The sequence below is a fragment of the Asterias rubens genome, chromosome 3 (genome assembly GCF_902459465.1).
Source record: "Asterias rubens chromosome 3, eAstRub1.3, whole genome shotgun sequence".
Taxonomy (NCBI): Eukaryota; Metazoa; Echinodermata; class Asteroidea; order Forcipulatida; family Asteriidae; genus Asterias; species Asterias rubens.
Window position 1 is genome coordinate 3840255 of NC_047064.1, and position 22487 is coordinate 3862741.

General features: G+C 40.6%; 1 protein-coding gene across 1 annotated transcript in view; it reads right to left on the minus strand.

The window, feature by feature from the left end:
* Positions 1 to 22487, minus strand: part of LOC117288094 — a 35619-nt gene extending 13132 nt beyond the window's left edge. The window contains exons 1-17 of the mRNA XM_033768794.1: positions 22062 to 22487; positions 20592 to 20791; positions 19495 to 19662; positions 18699 to 18806; positions 18276 to 18347; positions 17315 to 17548; positions 15021 to 15110; positions 14643 to 14684; positions 12115 to 12355; positions 11130 to 11798; positions 10424 to 10577; positions 8886 to 9027; positions 7734 to 7923; positions 3371 to 3554; positions 1283 to 2495; positions 919 to 1016; positions 323 to 501 (exon numbers count right to left, since the gene is read on the minus strand). Of these exons, the coding sequence (XP_033624685.1) occupies positions 323 to 501; positions 919 to 1016; positions 1283 to 2495; positions 3371 to 3554; positions 7734 to 7923; positions 8886 to 9027; positions 10424 to 10577; positions 11130 to 11798; positions 12115 to 12355; positions 14643 to 14684; positions 15021 to 15110; positions 17315 to 17548; positions 18276 to 18347; positions 18699 to 18806; positions 19495 to 19662; positions 20592 to 20791; positions 22062 to 22119 (4042 nt within the window). The 5' untranslated portion in view covers positions 22120 to 22487. The remainder of the gene's footprint in view (positions 1 to 322; positions 502 to 918; positions 1017 to 1282; positions 2496 to 3370; positions 3555 to 7733; positions 7924 to 8885; positions 9028 to 10423; positions 10578 to 11129; positions 11799 to 12114; positions 12356 to 14642; positions 14685 to 15020; positions 15111 to 17314; positions 17549 to 18275; positions 18348 to 18698; positions 18807 to 19494; positions 19663 to 20591; positions 20792 to 22061) is intronic.

Below are 22487 nucleotides of genomic sequence, written 5' to 3' on the forward strand. Positions count from 1 at the left end.
TGACCTCCAGATTAATGTACCGGGGCTCTATCAACTGAGCTATCAAGCCCTATGTTGGCGGTCTCCCTAATAGTCAATAACTTGGTTCGGGGGTGCCAGTCAAAAGCCATTCAATTGTTAACTGCAGTTTACTCAGGGATCCCGCCCAAGTTTACGATACAACCTGAGAAGCGGCAGCCAGGGGATCACAAATATGAGGATGCAATTTTTCTTGATTTTTTTTCTTAAAGAAGAACCCTTTGCTTTACAACCAGAATAAATAAATAAATCCAAATTCCCCATGCCAAACAAAACTATCCTAGATCCCACATTTCAAACTTACCAACAAGATACTCGACAAAGGCTTCACACATCTCGCTGTCCCTCAACACGAGAGTGTAAAGGACGCCCTCATTGTTGAAGTCCAGCTGGAAGCTTTGACTACCGGGTCCGATGTGGACATGGAGTAGATCTCTGATTGAATGCTGGGTTCTCTTAGTGAGCCAGCTGGATGGCTTCTCACTGAATAAAAGAAAAACAGCATTATACAAACCTCTACCCTTGAGAGTTGGTTAAAAAGCAAATTAGTTTTTGACAAAGTATGGAAATGATAATCCTCTGCTAAAGATAATCCAAAATAATTGTGTAAATAATTTTGGATTGAACAAAGGACTATTGTGCCGGCACTCTACCAACTGAGCTATCTACATGTAGCCCTTTTTTTGGCAGTCTCCCCATTTTGCAAATATCTTTGTTTTCGGGTGCCAGTCAGAAGACACACACTGCCGTGTAGCCAGGGATCACACTTAAGTTTTTGATACAACCTGGGAAGTGAATTTATTATTAATAATAATAATAATAACCTTACTTATATAGCGCTTTTTACTAAAGCGATACAAAGCGCTTAAGGATAAAGAAACAACATTAATTTTTGATTACCTTTCTTCTTTGGTGATCTTCATCATATAAATGTTGTGAGTTGAAACCACAACGAGACCTGCAAAGTTCATCGATTTGCTGAATTGAAATATTCTACACTGAAATAGAAAAAACAAACACACAAACAAAAACAGGGTGATTAAAAAACAAAAACATTTAGAACTACAGATGTGAAGCTTTTCATTTGAATGGAAGTAAAACCGAGTAGGTTTAAAGAATTGTTGTTTGGCTGCATTTGATTTGGACTGCAATTTGCCCCATTCCGCTTGTGCAGTGGGGGAACCCTGTAGAGTCTCAACAAATCTATCATTCCCAACCATCGTGGATGATAATGAACGGTCACACAGCAGGAGGGTTGACTTACCTTAGTCATACACGCAAGCTCTTCCTTACTCCCAAACAGTGACATCGAGAAGTAAAGTTTCAACCGATGGTCTACATTACTAAAGTCACCATCTCTGACGTCAATCATGGAATGTTTTCTCGGTACGGCGACGCTACCACTCGCCTCAAACGAAATACTCATTGAGCTCTCTTTACTCAAAGAGGTTTGTCCTTTTGTCTTAACTAGATCTCCCGTGGCAAGAGTATCCCTGTAGATGTTATCGCCGGGAGACGAGGAATATTTACCGGAGTTCTCAAGATTGCAGGACGACTCCAACGACGCTTTTGATGAGCTACTAATTTCAAGTCTGCTGGCTGCGTCGCTCAGTGCATTGGCAAGATTGCTTTGCGCAGCACTTAGGCTAGAGTCGAATACATAGTCTGACGTGATGCTGACCGCATCGATGCTCATGCTCCGCAGTACGGCGATCTCGCTGTCCGTGCTACCTGCCCTTCCGACATTAGTCGAGTCGTAAGATGGTGCATCGGGGAGCGCATTGCTCGAGTCGTTGAAACCAACAGTTTCATGCGTGTCGTTGTTTACTTTCTCAGCCGGTAGTATCACGATGTCGTCCTCACTATAGGGTCCACTAATCCCGTTAGTTCTCATTGGCAGAGTCTCGGTTTTATTCCCCTTACTCTCATCGCCATAACTGACAAAATTTCTCGCATCTTTTGTTTGGGATACATTAGACGTCTCTTCTAACCTAGGAGTGCTGGTTCCCGAGGGATCATCGCTAATCACACCCTCCAGGATATCCGAGGGCACCAGGGAATATTTCTGGCTAAACGGGGCGATATTTTCCTGGAGGAGTTCGCGGAGTTTCTCATGTTCATAGGATGACATGTTGTCCAGCGGGTTAGTCTCGTCTCCTCTGTTAAGCTTAATCGTCGCGTCAGGAAGGGCAAAGCTGCTTACGTTACTCCGCCCTTCGTTGATAGACTTCACTGAACTCATCTCATTCCTACTTATCTCTTCCGAGGTGAGTTCATGATGACTGCACTTAGGAGATGTCAACTTCACGCAGCTATTGAAGAGGGTAGACGTACCAGACGATGAAGAGGTCACACTAGGTCTTGCCACCAGGGTCTGAGCTGGACTTGACGACAGCGAATCATTGGCACTGTGGTATTCTGTGGATGAGCCACTTCGGCTCTTCTCGGTTGACGACACAAATAATGCTTCTTTATCCCTGCAGAGGAGAAAAGGCAATTTTGTGATGTTATTGTTTAGCTTTGACCCACTCACACAAGTGTGTATATGCCTGCAACTGTGGACCTCCTATTGTCCCTCTTTTGTTTTAGGTTCCCGGTTTGAATGTGTATACCTATTCATTACCAAATTGTTTCTACATGAACACCCAATCCTTACTGATGCAAACTACTGTTTCTACAAAAGTCTATGGTCAGACAGCCTTCAACTTTATTTCACTTTCATTATGGAGTGATTTGCCAAGCTGACTCTGTTCTGAATTGCAAGGGACTTTGAAAGACTCCCTTGTTTGAACGAACATTTTTGTAACAAATTGCTTCATATATTGCATAGAGTGGCATATTATTGCCTGATATACTAGATGTATTATCTGGGGTGAGAGTCATTGCTGAAACTGGGATCCAGGGCCCAATTTCATAGAGCTGCTAAGCACAAAAATTTGCTTAGCATGAAATTTCATCCTTGATAATAACAGCATTACCAACAAAATTTTCATTTGTTGCATGTTGCTTGTTACTGGTATTCGGCTGTTATTTGCTTGTCCTGAAAATCACGTGGAAATTTGGTTGGTAATCCTGTTTTAATCAAGGGAGAAATTTTTATGCTAAGCAAATTTTTGTGCTTAGCAGCGCTATGAAATTGGGCCCAGATCTTAGAAGGTACAATAACCCCTGGAGTTACAGGTTACACAGAACTTTTGTGAACAGTTTCCCCAGTGCTATAATGAAGTAGACTTGTTTTATTGTGAGAAAAATACTACAGACTTTCAAATGTCTGAATTCAGAAAAAGTCTGACATTTCTCATTTCTGTATTTTTATTATTTAAAAAGAAGTAGTTTTTGCAAGTGTGCCTACCTTAGTTTCCAGGGAGACGAGGTTGCCATGGGTTTCAAATTCATATCCCCTGAGTTGAGTGAACCAACGGGAGTGTTCACGGTCGACGTGTGATTGCTGTTGGGCATCGGACTCTCCAACTCAACTATCAAATCACTATTACATGACGGACAGACTGGTACCTCGTTCATCCATGACTCAATATCTGTGTTTGGCATGGGATGGGAAAACAGATAATGTGGACGGGAGTTACAAAGGAATGTTTAAAAACCTTCGTACAAATCAGACTTTGTTAGTACTTGGACTGGAATTCACAAAGCGGAAAAAAGTTAAAGCTTGACATGAGTTGCCAACATCACCATGGTGATTTGCAATGTAACATCACACTTTGCTTAGCAATTAAGATTGATTCATCAGTCAGACTCGTCTTAAGACGAGTCCTTAGTGCTTTTGTGATACTGGCCTTTTGGCAACCCCAACCTTAACTTCACTCTTGAAGATCTATATAAAATAAATTCCTAATTATTTACTGTTATTTCTGTTGGGTGGTTGTTGTTAATATTAACAATCTTGTTCTTATCATCAAATTGTTTTGAGAACAATTTTGTTACTGAACAAAATCGGTGAACAGCCACATACATACACCAAATTAGATTTGCAGTTAAATCCAACTTACATGTGTTTACATAAAAAGTCAATATCTGTCTTGCAGATAAAGACAGGGGACAAGTCTAACTAAGGCCCTTTTCGAATTCACGGCTTCGGCTTCGGATTCGGCTTCAGGCTCCGTTCTCTCTCGTCTGAAGCCCCGTGCACGAAGGCAAAGCACAAACAAATTACCCAAACAATAGCGGGGCCAGGCTAGCCTGAGCCAATTCTGGAGCAGAAGCCGTGGTTTCGAAAAGTGATTGACCTCAATACTTGGGTCTATAAATCAAACACACTGACTGAAATACATTTTCTGAGCAAGATGATCCTGCCCAATCACGATCTGAGCAGGGGTTATATAACGACTCAACTCAAGTGCAAGAAGGCAATATTTCCTTTGTACAAAACGCAATCTCACACAAATATCAGCATTTCCAATTATTGTGCATTTTGTTCAAAAGTTTTTTCTCCATGAGTTAGTGTCACATTCTGTCTCAATAGTGATATACATGCAAAAATAGTGTTAAAGTCTGACACGAACACAAGCATCGTTACCATAGCCACAATGTTACAACTATATCCTTTAACCCATGTCAGATGATGAGTAGATCTTACAAACTTGTCTAAAATTGCTCACGACAGACAGTTTTTGTCGCATGGAACTCAGAGGCCTGAATTTTTTTTTTTTTTTAAGACCAATCCACTTCCATTAATTACCAAAATGCAGGCCAATCTCAAAACCCCACACCTAATGTATAAAGCCAAACACATTTGCTGTTTACAGCCAATCAATTCAAAATGAAGCCACATGAACAGAATTATTATTGAGTGATCAAAGAGCGATTAAACATCCTCTTATGGGAAAAGTTCAACATTTGTTCATAAGTGTGATTTTTCCAGTAAAAAAATTAATGGTCATTAATTTTTGAAGTATTTGCCATATTTAAATCCATGCAAAATGCTGCTAGCAGTTTGCCCAAATTACATACGTACATGAACAAAATGTTGTACTTTCCCTTTCATAAACATCACATCATGTCAGAATAACAAGCGAGACCAGCCACCAGGCCGATTATGGAAACAACATGACAAGCTGACAAGCTGCACACAACAGTCATAAACTGCGCCAATAAAGTATCTAAACACTTACAAATGGTCCAATTTATCAGAACCTGAAATAGTATACAAAAATTTAATTGTTCGTTTCTATTCACCGTTAATTTCTGCACGTTTTGACACATCTTGTGTTGCGCTACGATGTTGTTTGGTGGATTTATGGACACTTGAGTGGCTTAAGGTCGAATTTCAAAAGTTGCAAAAGCCCCTATTCACCCCAATTCCAAAAGGGAACTCACATAAGCATCACACTCAGACAAAATCAAGACAAAAGACACAAACTCGTTTCGTTTACATGACCATGAAATTAATTGCCGTATCTTTAACTCTAAAACTGCTGATATACTGTCCTCCATTCTTGGTGTGTCCTCCATCATTGTCCTTAACGGCAAGGAGTCGTCTTCTCATACTCCCAATGAGACCTCTGATCTGTCCCTGGTCAATCCCCTGCCATTTCCTGATCAGGATGCGTCGCAAACCCCTCGAGAGTGGTGTCAGGCTTTATGGACTTGTTCACTTTCTTCTGCTGCAGAAGTCACCCTCGGACGGCCATTCCTTGGCAGGTCGTCCACATTTCCCTGAGCTTGGTAGCGATTCCACCATTTACTGACCGTCGCTTGTGACGTTTTTACCTCGCATCGACGTACCGGCTTCTATCAAACCAACGATCCGTCCTCTTTCCTGTTTGGTCGTTTGAGCCATCTTTCCTGTTAATTTGAAACACCTTTCCCTGTCTTACCATTGTTGTATGCCTCCCATCTTTGACCCCTTTGCTTGGTTACTGACAATTATTGGTGAGTATGTTCATCGCAACCGATTTATCCAAAACGCGACCAAAAAAACATCATTTATAAAAGGCGAGCAAAAGAAACGCCGATCTTACTCGTCACAATACAACGATTTAGCTTGAATAGGGGCGTTTGCAACTTTTGAAATTCGACCTTAAGCCACTCAAGTGCCCGTAAATCCACCAAACAACATCGTAGCGCAACACAAGATGTGTCAAAATGTGCAGAAATAAACGGTGACTCGAAATGAATTATTATTTTTTGGCATACTGTTTAAGGTTCCGATATATCTGACCATTTGTAAGTGTTTAGATACTTTATTGGCGCAGTTTAGTTAGTGGCCACAGATGAACATCCTCATGTAACCATGGTAACGGGCACAAACAACCGTCAAGTAACGAGCACAAACAACCGTATCTCACTAACCTTGGTACATAGATATAGGACTGTAGCAAGGAAAAAAGTCTGTGTCGGGTAAAATTTGAAGATATTTAATATAAAGCCATAAAGAAGTTATTCTCTCATTTCATTAAAGCCATTGGACACTTTCGGTAAACAGTATTGTCCAAAGGCCCACACTTTGTGTATCACAACTGATATAAAAAATAACAAACCTGTGAAAATTTAGGCTCAATCGGTCATCGGAGTCGGGAGAAAATGACGGGGAAAACCCACCCTTGTTTCTGCACATTTCGCCGTGTCATTACGTGTTTAAAATAAATCCGTAATTCTCGACAACGAGAATTGATAATTGTTTTAATGTTTTCTGGAAAAGTAAAGCATTTCATGGAATAATATTTCAAGAGAAGTCTTTCACCATTACCTTCTGTAAACCCTGTAAGTTATTTGTAAATCTGTGAATTTTTTTTCTTTCTGTGCCGAAAGTGTATAATGGCTTTAATTCTGGTTGCGAAGCCAAGGACTCTCAGAAAAGAGAAACTTAATCACTGTACTAGCCAAGAACCCAATGGAGAGAAAACAAGGACGGATGTTTCAGTTTTAGATGTGGAAGGAAAACCCAAGAGTATTAAGGATAAAAACCAATGCAGTCAGGTAGGGAGTGAAAACCCACATAGCGCCCCAGGCAGGATTCAAACAGGGGTCCAAGATGTAGAAGGCCAGGAAAGATACCACTAAGCCAATGTTCCTGACTTAAAGATGGTTCATGGAATCTTCGATCAAGTTCCATGCTTCTCCTCATTGAACCCAAGTCTCGACACTCATGGGATGACAGGTCTTTTTCTTCAGCTGCGCCACGCATCTGGAACTCTCTACCACTTAATCTTAGATCTTGTCTTTGTACCACAAAATTAAAGTCTCTTCTCAAAACTTATCTTATGTCACAGGTTTTTAAGGACTAATTTTTGTTGTGTCTGTTTTTCTTTGTTTTGTTTTGTTTTTGTTTTTCGGTTTTACTGCGCCTTGAACACCCAGCAGGGTGGATACGTGCGCATTACAAGTCCTATTATTTTTATTATTATTTTGACAATAAATAACTGATCTGCTAAGCTCCGGCTTTTGATATTTCAGGCCACCAAATAACACCCCAAGCACCCACAGCAATTGCCCTGTGTGCCCTGTGTGCCCTGTGCTTTTTCTGTGGTGCCCTTTCCAAAGCTCCAATACAAATTCAAACTTCCCTCAAAGAAGTGCCCCTTACCCGAGGAAGATTGCTGTGCCCCTTCAGGAACAAAATTTAAGACGACAAAACTGTAACCTTCACTCAAACAGCATACTCTTATGCACTCCCCTTTGCAAATCTGCAAAGAGGTAAATATTTAACATACAAGATCGTTCTTGCGTTTTCCTGGAAAAACTGTTATAGCACTCACCAGTATTACCTTCGTCGTCGGAAATGTTACCTCCCCGAATGCTGCCCCTTTGCCGGGTCCGTAGTTTCCTTTTGGCCTGGTCTCGGGAGAATTCCAGGGAGCATTTCAGACACTGACACAAACCTTTTCGCAAGGCGGCCGCCTGCTGCTGGTTCCATTCTAGGAATGGCTGCAGAGTCTTGGTCAGAATCTTTCAGGAAAAGGACAAACATAGCAAGTAATAAACCAAAAGGGAAACTGACTTTTGAATAATTTGGGGTTGAACAAGGAAGAATAACTAGAACGAGACTTGAACCTACCACCTATGAATTAACATACCAACTGAGCTATCTAGCCCTTATGTTGGAGATCTTACTTTTTTGTTAATATCCAGGAATACTTCCACCGTGTATACACATCCGTCGGTGGCTTCCCCTGTTAAACTGTAAAACCAGGTTTTCAGGTAACTGTGTTCTGGTTTGTAAAAGTCTGGCGTAATGCCTTCCGGCATCCAATGGTTAAAGGCAGTGGACACTATTGGTAATTACTCAAAATAATTGTCATCATATAACCTTTCTTGATTACAAGTAATGGGGAGAGGTTGATAGTATAAAATATTGGAGAAACAGCTCCCTCTGAAGTGACGTAATTTTCGAGAAAGAAGTAATTTTCCACAAATTTGATTTCGAGACCTCAAGTTTAGAATTTGAGGTCTCGAAATCAAGCATCAGAAGGCACACAACTTCATGTGACAAGGGTGTTTTTTCTTTCATTATTGTCTCGCAACTTCGGCGACCGAATGAGCTCAAACTTTCACAGGTTTGTTATTTTATGCACATGTGAAGACTAATCTTTGACAACTACCAATAGTGTCCACTGTCTTTAAGGAAGTGGTTATGCCATTGTGAGACAACTCAATCACTTTGTGATTCGATATGATTTGATTTGGTTTCAAAAAGCTCTCACAGGCAGTCTTGGAATCTGATGAATTCCAGTTGATCACCCCTAACCTCTTTTGAAAACTTGTGATTATAGCTAGATGTTTATGTGTACATATTATATTCTTTGTGAAGAGAGTAGACCTCGTACAAGCTTCGACTTTATGTCTGACCTCATACTGTTATTGAGTTCTGTTAAAGTTTTCCCTTCATAAACCTGAAAACTGGAACCTACCTGCAAGCTTTCTTCATCTTCCAGTGTGTACTGTCTTTGCGTGCGGTCTCTCCTGATGTAATCAAAGGCCAGCTTGACCACAGGAACGACTCGATGACCGCCGATCTCCTCACTCCATACAGACTCCTCAGATTGCTGCATGCTGAGAATGGAAGCAATAATTAACGACAAGTTAACAGATGTCTCAGAGTCGATCCTTTAGAATAAACTATAATAAATAATAGTAAACTTGCGGTTCAACCATTCAAATATTTATAGTTCACACCATGGAAAGCTTCAAACATCACTTAGTGGTATCCCTGCTCATATGTTATTGAGTGTTTTCGAATGCTGCATGCTAATAATGGGAGCAAGGACTAACAAAAAGTTAACAGATGTGGTCAGGTTAGCGTTGTGGTATCTTTCATCCCCTTCCACCTCTAGGACCCCCGGTTCGAATCACACCGGGGGCACTATATGGATTGGGTTTTTCAGTCCCTCCCTGACTGCATGGGTTTATCTTGGAATAATTCTGTGGGGTTTTCCTCCCACATCTACAACTGAAACTTCCTTCACAGGACTCAGGAAAATACTGAGTATACAGTGCTATCACACATTGGTGTATGGGTAAAAACCAAAATTAATATTCTTTATCCCCGATGCAAATTTAACATCTATTATATCGTTGCAGTACCCGCTGCCAAAACATAGGATTCGAACTGCCTCTAGCTACCGGGCAACCTCGGTAGTCTAGTTGGTAAGACACTGCTCTAGAATTGCAAGGGTCGTGGGTTCGAATACCACCCGAGTAACATGCCTGTGATATTTTTTCACAGGACTCGGGGGAAAGTACTGAGTATACAGTGCTAACACACATCGGTGTATGGGTAAAAACCAAAATTAATATTCTTTATCCCCGATGCAAATTTAACATCTATTATATCGTTGCGGTACCCGCTGCCAAAACATCATAGGATTCGAACTGCCTCTAGCTACTGGGCAACCTCGGTAGTCTAGTTGGTAAGACACTGCTCTAGAATTGCAAGGGTCGTGGGTTCGAATCCCACCCGAGTAACATGCCTGTGATATTTTTTTTGAAACTTCCTTCCTTGTCTTCCCGTCGTTCGGTTCTTAGTATAGTGATCAAGTTCGCTTTTCTGGGAGTCATTGGCTTCACAACCAGCATCAAGAAAGTGGCAAATGTACGCCTGCTTATTATATAGATTTGGAGTGGTTTTTTTTTAAACAGGGGCTCTAAGGTAAAATTCAGTTTTCTGATTCACTCTATTTCCCAATAGGTACAGAGTCCTTATGAAAATGGAGGGAAACTTTGAGGTCTCTAACCATGTTAAAATGGTGTAAAATGCCACTGTGCAATTTTTTTCTAAATCGTAAAGTTTTCTGACGACGCATTTAAAATATACGGTCTATACCTTTTCGCGCACAGAATCTTTAGTTAATTCTTGACTTTGGATGAAATTCAACCAATTCAAGTTTGAAAAGGTAAAACAAGTATGGAAGGGTCTCGAGATTATTGTATCCTCTAATTCTGGTCTCACCTCTTGAGGCAGTTGATCTCCAGTTTCTCTACGACTCGGCCGTTCAAGTCTCTCTCTTCGATGTGAGTCTCCTTGATTGTCAAGAAGAGGTGGACGTCTTCACCTCGAACAGAGTCATGTACGGTGACCAGAAGGGGATTGAACAGCTCATGCTCTGATAAAGACACAATGCAGAGTACCGGTATTACTGCAGAACTGCAAATATTTGCATCTTGCAGTCGGGGGGATTTTGTACAATAATCAGGGAGATATTGAGAATTACTTCAAAGAGAAAAGGTTTTCTAATTTACTCATCAGAACGAGTACAAAATTTGGGTTTTTTCTTGCAACTTTCTGCAGAATCAGGAGGAAAATTTTTGCAAACTTGCTTTTCCACACGTCCATTTTTCAAATGAAATGGTGATGCTTTGTGGACCACTAGCCCTGATCATATTTGCTTCTAAGCCATGATGAAAAAAACGGTATCATCATCCCTGATGAATATGGCTATAAACTGAGTAAGTTGAGAACATTGAAAAAAAAAAGTTACATGTTTGGTTCAAAATTGTTGCTTACCATTTAACAATGTATGAAGGAAACAAAACAAATACAGGTCCCAATGTGCAAATATGCGCAAAGATTGACGGACTATTGGTGCCTTCAATCAGGGAAAAGGGATCCATCCCTACAACGTCCAAGCTCACGACCTTCAGAACCCAATACATACCTTCTTCTTCTGGTGCAGTCTCAGCCCACGGACTGTCAAACGCAATATCCGACTCGGACCGCTCCAGAAAGATGGAAGGCTTTGAGTCTTTCTTCTCCAAGATCAGCTCAGCCTGGACTCCAAGATGCTCACGCTGCGCGATGGTCCCATTCCACTCTGATTTCTCAATAATCGCCTCTACGACCTGTTCATTAACACTTGGCGTAGGTTCATCAAGTCTGCTGTTAACTCTGTCCTCAACATTCACATTGGCATGAACAGAAATATCTGCATCCTCTCTTGCAATATCGATTTTATAAACGTCTTGTTTCGTGGTATAATCGATATGTGTACTAGTCTGATCGATATCCTTTTTATCAGTACCGTTTGTGTTGGTATTACTTGTATCAATATCCAATCCAATAATGTCAATATCATGTCTATCAATATCATTTAAAACAATATCACTGCTGATATCGCTACTCCCAGGAGCGAGTGGATCTCTCCTTATGACCCTCGACTTCCCAAAGTCTTTTCCTACAGTACTTTCTGAGTCTGATGCGCTGGTTGTTCCTGATTGTTGGTACGGTGCTCGTAGGGTCTGCAACCAGTCTGGACCGTACAGTTGACGTTTCTTTTCATGTTCTCTCCTGGTGTCTTCGATGTCCGAGTCTTGTAGCACTTTTGTACCTTCAAATGTGGATCCAAAATAAAGGACAATTAAGAGCCTTAAAGATGGCAACACATTTTTTTCTTCAAATGTTTACTCCAAGGAATGATGATCATTCTTAACCCTTTGTGAAATCGGCCCTCGGCAATTTATCTTTGGTACATTGTTTCTAGGTGGTAAGGGCGCAGATGTCGCAGAATTTTGCTTTTAAATCATTTGAGCGAAGTTATTAAAAAATGCACATAAACCAGGACTGTAGCTCCACATAGGGTTTTTAATTTATTTACTTTCAGCAAGAATGGATATAGGAGAACTTTAATCAAAGAAATTACTCACTTCCAGCCTTTGTGTTTTTGCCCTTCGTCGTGCCTTGGTCAGCGATGGATACAGTTCGGACCTTCTTGGAGCCTTTCTTGCCCTTTGGCCTCTTGCCTTTAGCCACGACCATGCTGTCCGTCAGATCCATGGATTCCTCAAAGCTGGATATCTCGTTGAAGAGGTTTGAGTTGCAGGTGTCGATGGAGGACTGGGAGGGGATCCTGACGAGGGGCTTGGAGAGACTGATTCTGGGTATCTTCTGTTGTTCAGAAAGGAAAGGGAACAATCAGTAAAAGGGCCAGGGTCAAACTTCATAACGATTTTTTCAGCAGAAAATACTGCTTGACAAATTTCATTGCTAAGCAAGTATTGAGTGGGGCACCAGTAAATTTTGTTTTAACTTGAACTAAATTTGGGGATTGCGATTCATCGTTTGAACAATAAAAAAACTTCTGCAGTATTGACCCGAGTATTTTATACTACACAATGCACTTAAATGTGACTATCCTGTTCCCAAATTTCGGAACCAAAATGTATGCATAGGAAATGATATTCAAATGGCGGTAACAAAAGGTCCGCATAGTGTGTTCCTTTTGAATGCAGTGCAATTGGTTGCCTCCAAGTTGTCTGTAGAGATTGCTGTATGACAATAGCCAATGATTACTTCCTGCTCGGGACTTCCAACATTTATCAAGGCCCAGTTTCATGGCTCTGCTTACCGCCGAATTCTGTGCTTACGATCAAGATTCCCCGATTACGTGCAAGCGCCGAATTTCTGCGCTAGCCTTGTAAGCCTAGAATGCCTAGCAACGGGGAGTACGCACACGCAGAAGCCCAAATGCCGTAAGCACAGAATTCCTGGTTCCGTAAGCGCCGATTCTGTGCTTACGGTATGCAGAGCCATGAAATTGGGCCCTGACCATCAGCAAGTCGACCAACCATTTGGGGTGCGATTTCAAATTCGTAACCAATAATTGTTTGGTCAATGGCAAGTTCAAAAGATAGTTATTGTTACAACTGCGAAAACGCACCTTTGGAAAACATTAGACTGCTCGAGTTCGGTCTGGTGGCACAACTGTGCACAGGACTACCTGTGCACAGGTTCATGTGTGTACCATGCAATGCAGTATGGCTGGCACAGTTTATCTTTCATTGGATGATTGGACATTAGATGATATTGAGTGGGTAGTCAGCAGGAGGGTTGACTATACACAACCACACTATAGTATGGTTGTGTACTACCATGGAGGAAGGAAGAGAAGGAGCTCGAACGACCCGCAATAGTTTGGTGAAGAACCAAGTGCGCACGCGCAAACTCACACATGCCAGGTCGCCCATTGTTTGTGTAAGGGGTATGTGGGTGATTCCGAGGTGTCGTTAAATGACCGCGGTACCACGGGTTCGACTTTTGAAGTCCCTTCGTTCAAACTCCTTCTCTTCCTTCCTCCCTGGTACTACCAACACCGGATTATTGTGTGAGCATGAAATGATCAGTTAATTTCATTGGCAATGAGATGATCTAAAGGCCACGTCTGAATTGGTGGCTACGGCTACGGCTGTTGCCATGGGCCCCTATGCTTCAATGCATGTTGCCATGGTAGTCAATCCACAGCCAGTAGCTGACAATTCGGACAGGGCCAAAAACCACTTGATTGCTCTACATATGAATTTGATGAATTTCATGTGACAGTATATATTTGGTTTGCGGTAACACCATGTGTGTATCTACTTGCCAGGTAGAGTTGTTCTTAGGGAACTGTCTTGCTTTATTCTACTGCCGTGGAGTAGATAATCGGAGGGTCGGGAGACTTCTCAGTTCTGAAAAGAACTGTCCTGTCTATTAACTATTACCAGGGCGGATGGTATAGAAATTAGACTGGACTACTACTTTAGCTTATAGGATCGTAATTAACTGTACTGCCGCGGAGTCATGTGACAGGTTTCAATTTTTTTTTTTTGGGGGGGGGGGGGGGGTGACAGCAAATTTAGATATTTGAGTATTACATACAAGAACCAATGCACCACAACATGACTTCTAAATGTTTTTTTTTAAGTCTTTGAACCCGTTTGTGGTAAGGACAAAAATCAGCTTGAAAACCCACATACATGTACATAAAGTGCAGATAAGACCATGTAAAAGAAATAAGAATTGGTACATTTGTAAGTTTCATGCCAGACTACATGCACAAGAAGTTTAACTGTGAGTAAATTAAGACTAGTCAGAGAGTTTAAACAAAATTCCCTCAACCATGAAACTTGACAAGGAGGATTGCAGATCTAAAGAGAAAAACCACACAAACATGAAACATTTTATAAAAATTACATCCATCCGTGGCAGCCAGCTAAACCTGAGAACGAAAATAATGAAGTGCTCTTTACATTCACAGTACAAAATTAACAACCAAGCATCCAGTTGGTAAGATTGAAATCACTGACAGTGTACACAAACAGAAAGAAAGAAAGTATCGAAAAATAAAAAAAGATCTAAATCTACAAATATGCTATGAGCTCTGCAACGAAAAGTTTGTGTGATTATTTGTTTTTACCTGGTTTTCTGAATTAGATAGAGGGAGGCCGTCCAGGTACACCTAGCAGAGACAAAGCACCGAGGATTGTGACAAAACAAATTCAAAAAAGAAAATGTAAATACTTTTATATTTATTGAAAACCAGAGCCTTGGCACACAAGAAGATTAAAAAACATATTCAATCTGAAGAACGTTTTTTTTTTTGCATCCAATAAGTGCATGGGTGAAACAAATGTGCACTGTTTCCAGCAAAATTTCCTATACAGAAACTGGAGCGATGCTACTGGGATCCGTGACTCTATTCACGAGCATTTGCCATTGGACTGAAAGATTATTTTAAGCAAGATGGCTTGCTCGTAATAAAAACCGCATGTGAATTAACTTGAAATGGACTTACCTTTCGTGATGAAGCCTCTGGAGGGAGCTTGCTGATAACGATTGATCTGTACTTGGGGTCAAAGGCCAAAGGGTTGCCAAGGAGGTTGACCTTTGATATGGAAAAAATAAGTCAATGAAGTTATGATGGGTAATGTATTTTCACTCAACAACATTTATCACATTGTCATTTGCTTTCGGAAATAATTCAAATAGTTAATGAGTAAAAACAATTGAGCTGAAATAACATCTTTTGTCCCCAAAGTGGATGGGTAGCCGGAGGGCCAAAAGGTCGTTTTTTATTTATATCATAAATAAATGAATCGTTGTGGTCTCATATTTCAAGCAATAAACTCTGATGTTAATTTTGCATCAAAGATAAATAGTATAATTTGTTAACCCTTACACCCATGTGTGTTAAAGGAACACGTTGCCTTGGATTGGGCGAGTTGGTCATTGTAATGCATTTGAAACCATTTGTTATGAAATGCATATGGTTAGATAGATAATTCAAAAGTAGAATGTAATGATCCACACAAATTTGCCTCGAAATTGCATGGTTTTGCTTTTACTTTGCGAAATAACACGGTCAGCCATTTATGTGAGTAAAAAATTTGACTCCCATAAATGGAAAACCACGCAATTTCGAGGCATGTTTGTGTGGATCATTGAATTCTACTTTTACAACATCTTTCTAACCATATACATTTTATATCAAGCGCTTTTTACAGACCAACTCGTCCGATCCAAGGCAACGTGTTCCTTTACAGGGCTCGAATTTCACGCTGGACCGCAGGCCCGAGGCCAGTGATTTTAGCTTCGGTCCAGTAAACTTTATGCCGACCAAGTCCGGCGGTCTTGTGGTTTTTTTTATGCATACTAATATAGTTACTATTACAAATAATTATATGAAATATATTATCTTTCATTAAAAAATGTATTTCAATCTCATTTAGAATAAAAGTTTTTGTTTTACTTGTCGTCAAATCAGTGTTCTGATCACGCTTGCGAAACGTCAATCCGTCCTTTTTTCACGTGCATCAGGCTGCATACAAGTTTTCCATTCAGTTTACTCATGCCCACACCTTGTACATCTAGTCTCAAACCATTTATGTTTATGCACCCGGGGAGTGAGCGAGCGGGGACGAGGGACACCTTAGTACAGCGATGTTTGTTTACCACTGACCATGTGTAAAGTCTGTTACCTTACAGAAATGTTGAATTTGCATTAAGAAGGTCTGGTTGCAATACCCCACATCCCTGTGTTGCATGGATTAAAACTAAGGTTGCCAAACGTCTTGCTTAGTATGGCTACCAACAGTGATGAGCTTCTGACTACTGCTGTCTAACTTTTTGTCAATCTTTTTTTATGACGATCTTTTTATGAATGCTGCATGTTGCAGTGTTTTGTTGGTGATTTGCCTGTCAAATCGGAATTTTTGTTTTTGGAGGCGGCAAGAATGACGTGAAGTAGGTAGCGGGAACTTTATTGATTGGGTTTCACAACAAAAAAAAAGCCTCCTAAGGGATGAAAAAGGCCTGCTCTTCTATCGTGTTAACTTTTTTTTTCCTAATAAAATTTTGGTCTTGTAAAAAATCTTCCGGTCCAGTAAAAATTCTGAGCAACAGGCTCTGCGGTCTTGTGGATTTTTTCCCCAAATTCGAGCCCTGCTTTAAGCACTGTATAATCAGTACTTCCAGAGTACTGTATAAAAAACCCAAATTTAAATCACTTGAGTGGGATACGAACCCACAACGTTTGCATTGCTACATGTAGAGCAGACGTCTTACCACTAGACCACCGACCTAACCTGGTGGCTAGAGACAGTTTGAATCCTATGTTTCAGCAGCAGGTACCGCAACGATTTAATGTGGTAGGATCTGCAAAACACTGAGTTGATTTAATAGATGATTTGCCTGTTGATCTTTTTGGACAGAGCTTGGGAAACTAAGAGCTTGATACACAACAGTGCAAAGGTAAAAACAAATTATAACAATATGCTCTGCTCGCTCATCTTCGGGGGACAGGGCAGAAACCTGGGCCCAGATTCATGGCTCTGCTTATCGTAAGCAAATAATCGGCGCTTACAGATTAGGGAATTCTATGCTTAGGGCAAGCGTTTTTCACGTGCTAGCGGGGAATTTTGGCTTTTGCGCGTGCGTACTCCACGAAATTAGGCATTCTAAGCTTACACAGCTTTACGACATTTTGTGCTTGCCGTGCAAGCGGAGAATGGTGATCATAAACGCAGAATTTGGCAGTAAGCAGAGCCATGAAATTGGACCTAGATATTATTTCTGTCCTATTCTCCTAACCTCTCTAAGATTGTGCAGATACCCCAAGGTTCTCAGCTCAGCGCCTTCATACAGGCAGTTATTTCCCAAGTCTAGTTCCAAGAGACTGCTGTAGTCCTCCAAGCCGCCCAGATTGTCCAGGCTGTTATTCCTGATCACCAAGGTCTGGAGGTTGGTGCGGGCGACCAGACCCAGGGACGGCACTCTCTCCAGACGGTTGTAGCCAAGGTTGAGATGAGCCAACTCACTCAGACACTGCAGGGAACAAAGCAACAGAAGAATATTTGTTTAACAGTTTTTAATCTTCAACCCAGTATAATTCTAATCACTACAACGCAATCATCCCGCTACCCCCTTCGCTCCTTTCAAGGCATCACGCTGAACCATCCATCTCCCAAGATGCTAACCACACTTGGTGATAGAGCCTCTTTGCAATCAACAATCTGTCAATATCTTCAAAAAACTGCTAAAAACTCACCTGTTCTGTTAACAATACAACTATAAAGCACATGTTGTATATGGAAAACGTACTATATAAATACATTATTATTATTACTATTATTAGACTAATAATGCTGATCACTTGGACTGTATTTTTACTGGTCCTTCTATTTTTAGCTGATAATGTCCACCAGAATATTGTTGTTTCTGTGTCCAGTAACTTTTTAACTGTTTGACTGCCTTGTAACTTCTGCCCTTGTCTATATACTTTACAGACAGAATATTCTCTTGTAATATAATATTTTAAAAGTGTTTTAAATACATTGACACTTATTTGAATTTTGGTTCAATGCAAATTGTAAAAAAGAAAAGAAAAGAAAAACAAACCTTGTGCATGGGAAGAACCCTGACAGAAATAAATAAATAACCCAGAAATATAAATAGACCTACAACGTACCACCGAGAACATTCAACTAATGGCATTAAGTGAGCTCAAGTATCAATTGGACTGAAGTAGCTTTGTAAAGCAGTGTCAACTTACCTCCAGGTAATCTCTTGTGTGTCTCAGGTCATTATGACTGAGGTCCAGCATCTTCAGCATGGGTAGTAGCCTCTGTCAAAGTTGGGGGGGGGGGGGGAAGAGAAAATAAAAATTAAGGCCAATATTCTAACTTTTTAAGCCCAAAATTTCCACAGATTTGTTATGGTTGATCACAAAAAGCATGCACATTATCTGCAAGTATTTTGTCAGGTCTACCAATCCCATGCTTTAAGTACTTTTGTATTAAACAAAATCAGAAAATTTAGGCAACTTTGTGAGGTCTCTAAAAAAGTTCTTTTTTTTTCATGGACATGATAGACATTAAAAAAAAACACCCTTAAACACCCCAACAAACAGACAAACAATTTTACAGGTAAATTATACAACATTAAGATTTCTTCGCAAGAAATGTGAAATACTTACCAGTGAGTCGTCGAGGGCATCAATGTGATTATAGCTTAGGTTGAGAGTATGAAGTGCTGACCACGGAGCCTCAGCTAACATATCCCCTCCACAAGAACACAGTAAACTCTAAAAAAAAAAAAAAAATAAAAAAATCAGAAATTTAAAACACCTGAATATTATATGGGTTTTACTGTATGCTCCGTACTTTACCCAAGACCTGTGAACAAAATATACAGGTATATTATTCATGCTTTGACCGGGCTTCTGACCCACACTCTGACATCATTAAAACTTGAGGCGGGCGCGAGTTAAATCTTACTTGTTCACCAGCTAGTACGCCCAACTGTCAAATCCAGACATAGCCACAGGTAGGTCTTGAGCTTACACTTTTTTTACTGGGCTAGTAAACCGTGCATTTTACCCCCGGAATTTCTAATAGCCCATATGTCAAAAAATGTCATTTGTAGTAATTAGTTGTAGCAATCACAACCATCTTATTGGTAAAGTGAAATTAAACATACATTCCCACAATCAAAAATCACTTTTAACACTCTAAAAACAATTTTTTTATTAATAAGTAGGTTGCACAGATTTAGAACCCATAGGGTAAGCTGAGAAGTGGTGTGTACAAGTTTTACTAGACTAGCTGACTAGGGGTTGATTTCACAAAGGAAGACTAGTCGTCTTACATGTAGGAGGAGTCCTAAGTTAAGGCTAGTAACTTGTCTTTAGTCAAGATAAGACTAACTCTTTGTGAAATCCACCCAGGTACACCGGACTAGTAGTAAGGGCACGCCCTAGGTCCTGAACACACCTGTAGTGAGTGTACACATCTTGAACAGATCAGAACCTGTAACTGGTTACGTAGACATCCCAGACCATTCAGCATGTGAACGGGGACCTTCTTGATCTCTAGCATGGTCAGGCTGCTGAATCGAGATATCTCAACTGGACCATGCAATGTACTGGAGGGCTGAACCAACTGTGCGAAAAGCAAAATTCACAAATTAATACTTAAGACTTGGCAACTTCTCACAATGTGCTGGGGGGCTGAATCAACTGTGAAGAAAAAAAATCCACAAATAGGAAAAGACTAGAAGTCATCAGAGCATACTGATCGAAACATCAAGTTAAAACCAACGGAACTTTTCAAAACCACCCAAACTCATTTAGAGACAGTCATTTTATGGTGTTTCTGCAAACCTTTTCATATCGTATTTCCACCATGCAAAGTTTCAAATCCTACTTATGAAAAGACTTGACAATTTCACACAAGATGTAAAACCTTTTAATTGTTTTCACTCATCAAAACCAGGATCTCGATATGGATGATATTGAATGGTTCAAATAGTCAACGGAATAACTAACTAAATTATGGATCAGACAGTATAAGAGTTATCAAAAAGTGTTTCTTTTGAAAAGCTTCATAACAGACCTTCACTTTTAAGGAGAGCGAGTCATTGTACCTAACATTGTCTGTGGAGTGCCAACAAAATGCATTCCTTAAATTTGTACTGCTATTTCTGCTTAATAAGCAGCTCTGTGAGTTTATAATTGGTTTGCGGTAACACCATGTGTGTATCTACTTGCCAGGTAACGTTTGTTCTTAGAGAACTGTCTTGCTTTATTCTACTACCGCGTAGTAGATGTTCGGGTGTTCGGGAAACTTCTCAGCTCTGAAAAGAACTGTCCTGCTTTTTAACTATTACCCGGGCGGATGGTATAGATAATGGGCTGGGACTACTACTTTAGCTTATAGGATCGTGATTAACTGTACTACCGCGGAGTCAGTTCTTAAATTGGTCTTAACGTTTCGACTAGCTTGCTCTAGTCATCGTCAGGAGACTCTGTGAAGTTGGGCCCAAATACATAGTTGAAAAACCTAAGCGTAAAGTGAGTATATATTCAAACCTTGAGCGCTGGTGTTCTCTGCACATAGCTGTATAGAAACTTGACCGTCTGTGGACGCGTCCTATCCTTGGGTGAGTCAGAGGACGACTGACTCTCTACCAGGGGATCTTCCTCTTCGCTCTGTTTGAAGCACTGGTTGAGATGAGCCAGGGTGTAGGTGGTGAGAGCGAGGTTGCATCTTCCCTTTAAAATCTTCCCGCCTGGTTGAAAAAAATAATAAAGATAGTGTACTAGTGTGATGATTTATAGTTATTTGTTTGGCTGTGGGTTTAAATGTTATGAGTTACTTTGAAAACTTTCGGATGGATGGCAGGGTTTGAATATTTCAGTGACTAGCCAACGGGACTAGGGTCCAATTTCATAACTCTGCTTACCGTATAGTTCTGTGCTTACAGCAACCTGTAAAACCCATAGTTTTATGGTCCATGAGCGCTATCGCTGGGCGAATAGTGAAATTTTGGTATTCGGATACCGCTGGCCAACTATCCGAAATTAACCGGATATTCGAAGAGGTTTTTTTTGTGTTTTTTTTCCGCTAGAGGGCGCTGTTCGTTTGTGAATGAGATCTTATGGGCGGACTGATATTAGTTTTAGACAGTGTCACTCGGTTCATTCATAAAAATAACCGGATCTAATTTAAAGATGGCGATTTGCTGTTTCTTTTGATCGTGATTGACTCTACGTGAAGGAAAACTTTCGTAACCTTTGAACAAATTACGTCAGAAATGTCATTGTTTTAACTCTTCACGGAGGTGAGCATAGGCTCTACATACTTAATTTATGCTGTTTTATGCTGTCTTAATAGAAGTTTCATAAGGATTCAGACAAAACATTCATATCAGTTGTCGCCCGAAGTCCGCGGATATTCGGATATTAAAGAATATCCGGTTACTTGGTTGTAATTACAGAACTATCCGGTTTATAAATAGGTATTCGCGCCCTATGCGGATATCCGGTTAAGAAAAAAAAGGCATTCGCGGTAACGGATAGGAAAACCTATTCGCCATTAACCGGATATTCAAATAATTCGCCCAGGCCTAGTTACTTGGTTGTAATTACAGAACTATCCGGTTTATAAATAGCTATTCGCGCCCTATGCGGATATCCGGTTAAGAAAAAAAAGGCATTCGCGGTTACGGATAGGAAAACCTATTCGCCATTAACCGGATATTTGAGTTATTCGCCCAGGCCTAATGAGCGCAGAATTCCACGGTAAGCAAAGCCATGAAGTTGGGCCTATTTGTCTTATTGTTTTACTATAAACTAGACCTGGTTATATATGGAGGCCGTGGCCTCTGTTGCCCAAGGTTTTGGCCTTGGTGCCCCTTCAAAAAAGTGTTCTTTTGACCTTTAGATTTTCCAATGGAAGCGCCCTTTGCAAAATGAAAATGGCCATCTCAAACATGAAATTCCAGGTCTGTATTTGTATCCCAGTTTTGTATGGAAGCCAACAACCATTTCACTACTCACTGTTTTTCTGGAAGAAGACTGTTAGCTCCTGGAGCTGATGACTGTCGTTACTCGGCATTTTGACGGTCAAGTTATCGACACCACAATTCAGGATTCAAGGAAATCACTGGAAAGTCATATCGCAACAAGGAAATGGAATTCCGTGGAGCAATTAGTTGTGTTTATCTGGAACACCATCACTACCCATAGTGGTGTAATTGGAGAACAGCACCATTTCCTCCAGTTGTGTTGACTGTCTTCATGAAATAATATGCCCGTGTAGTTTTCCTGGCTGATGGAAGTTCATGGGTGAAGTAGATTTCGCTGTGTCATCCGTGTTTACGTGTAAACTTGGATTCTATGATGCGGTATTGAGTGAATCAAAACTTCTTGATTACTTGTTACCAGCTACCCGCTTCTCCACAAAGGATATATAACCCAGTGCCT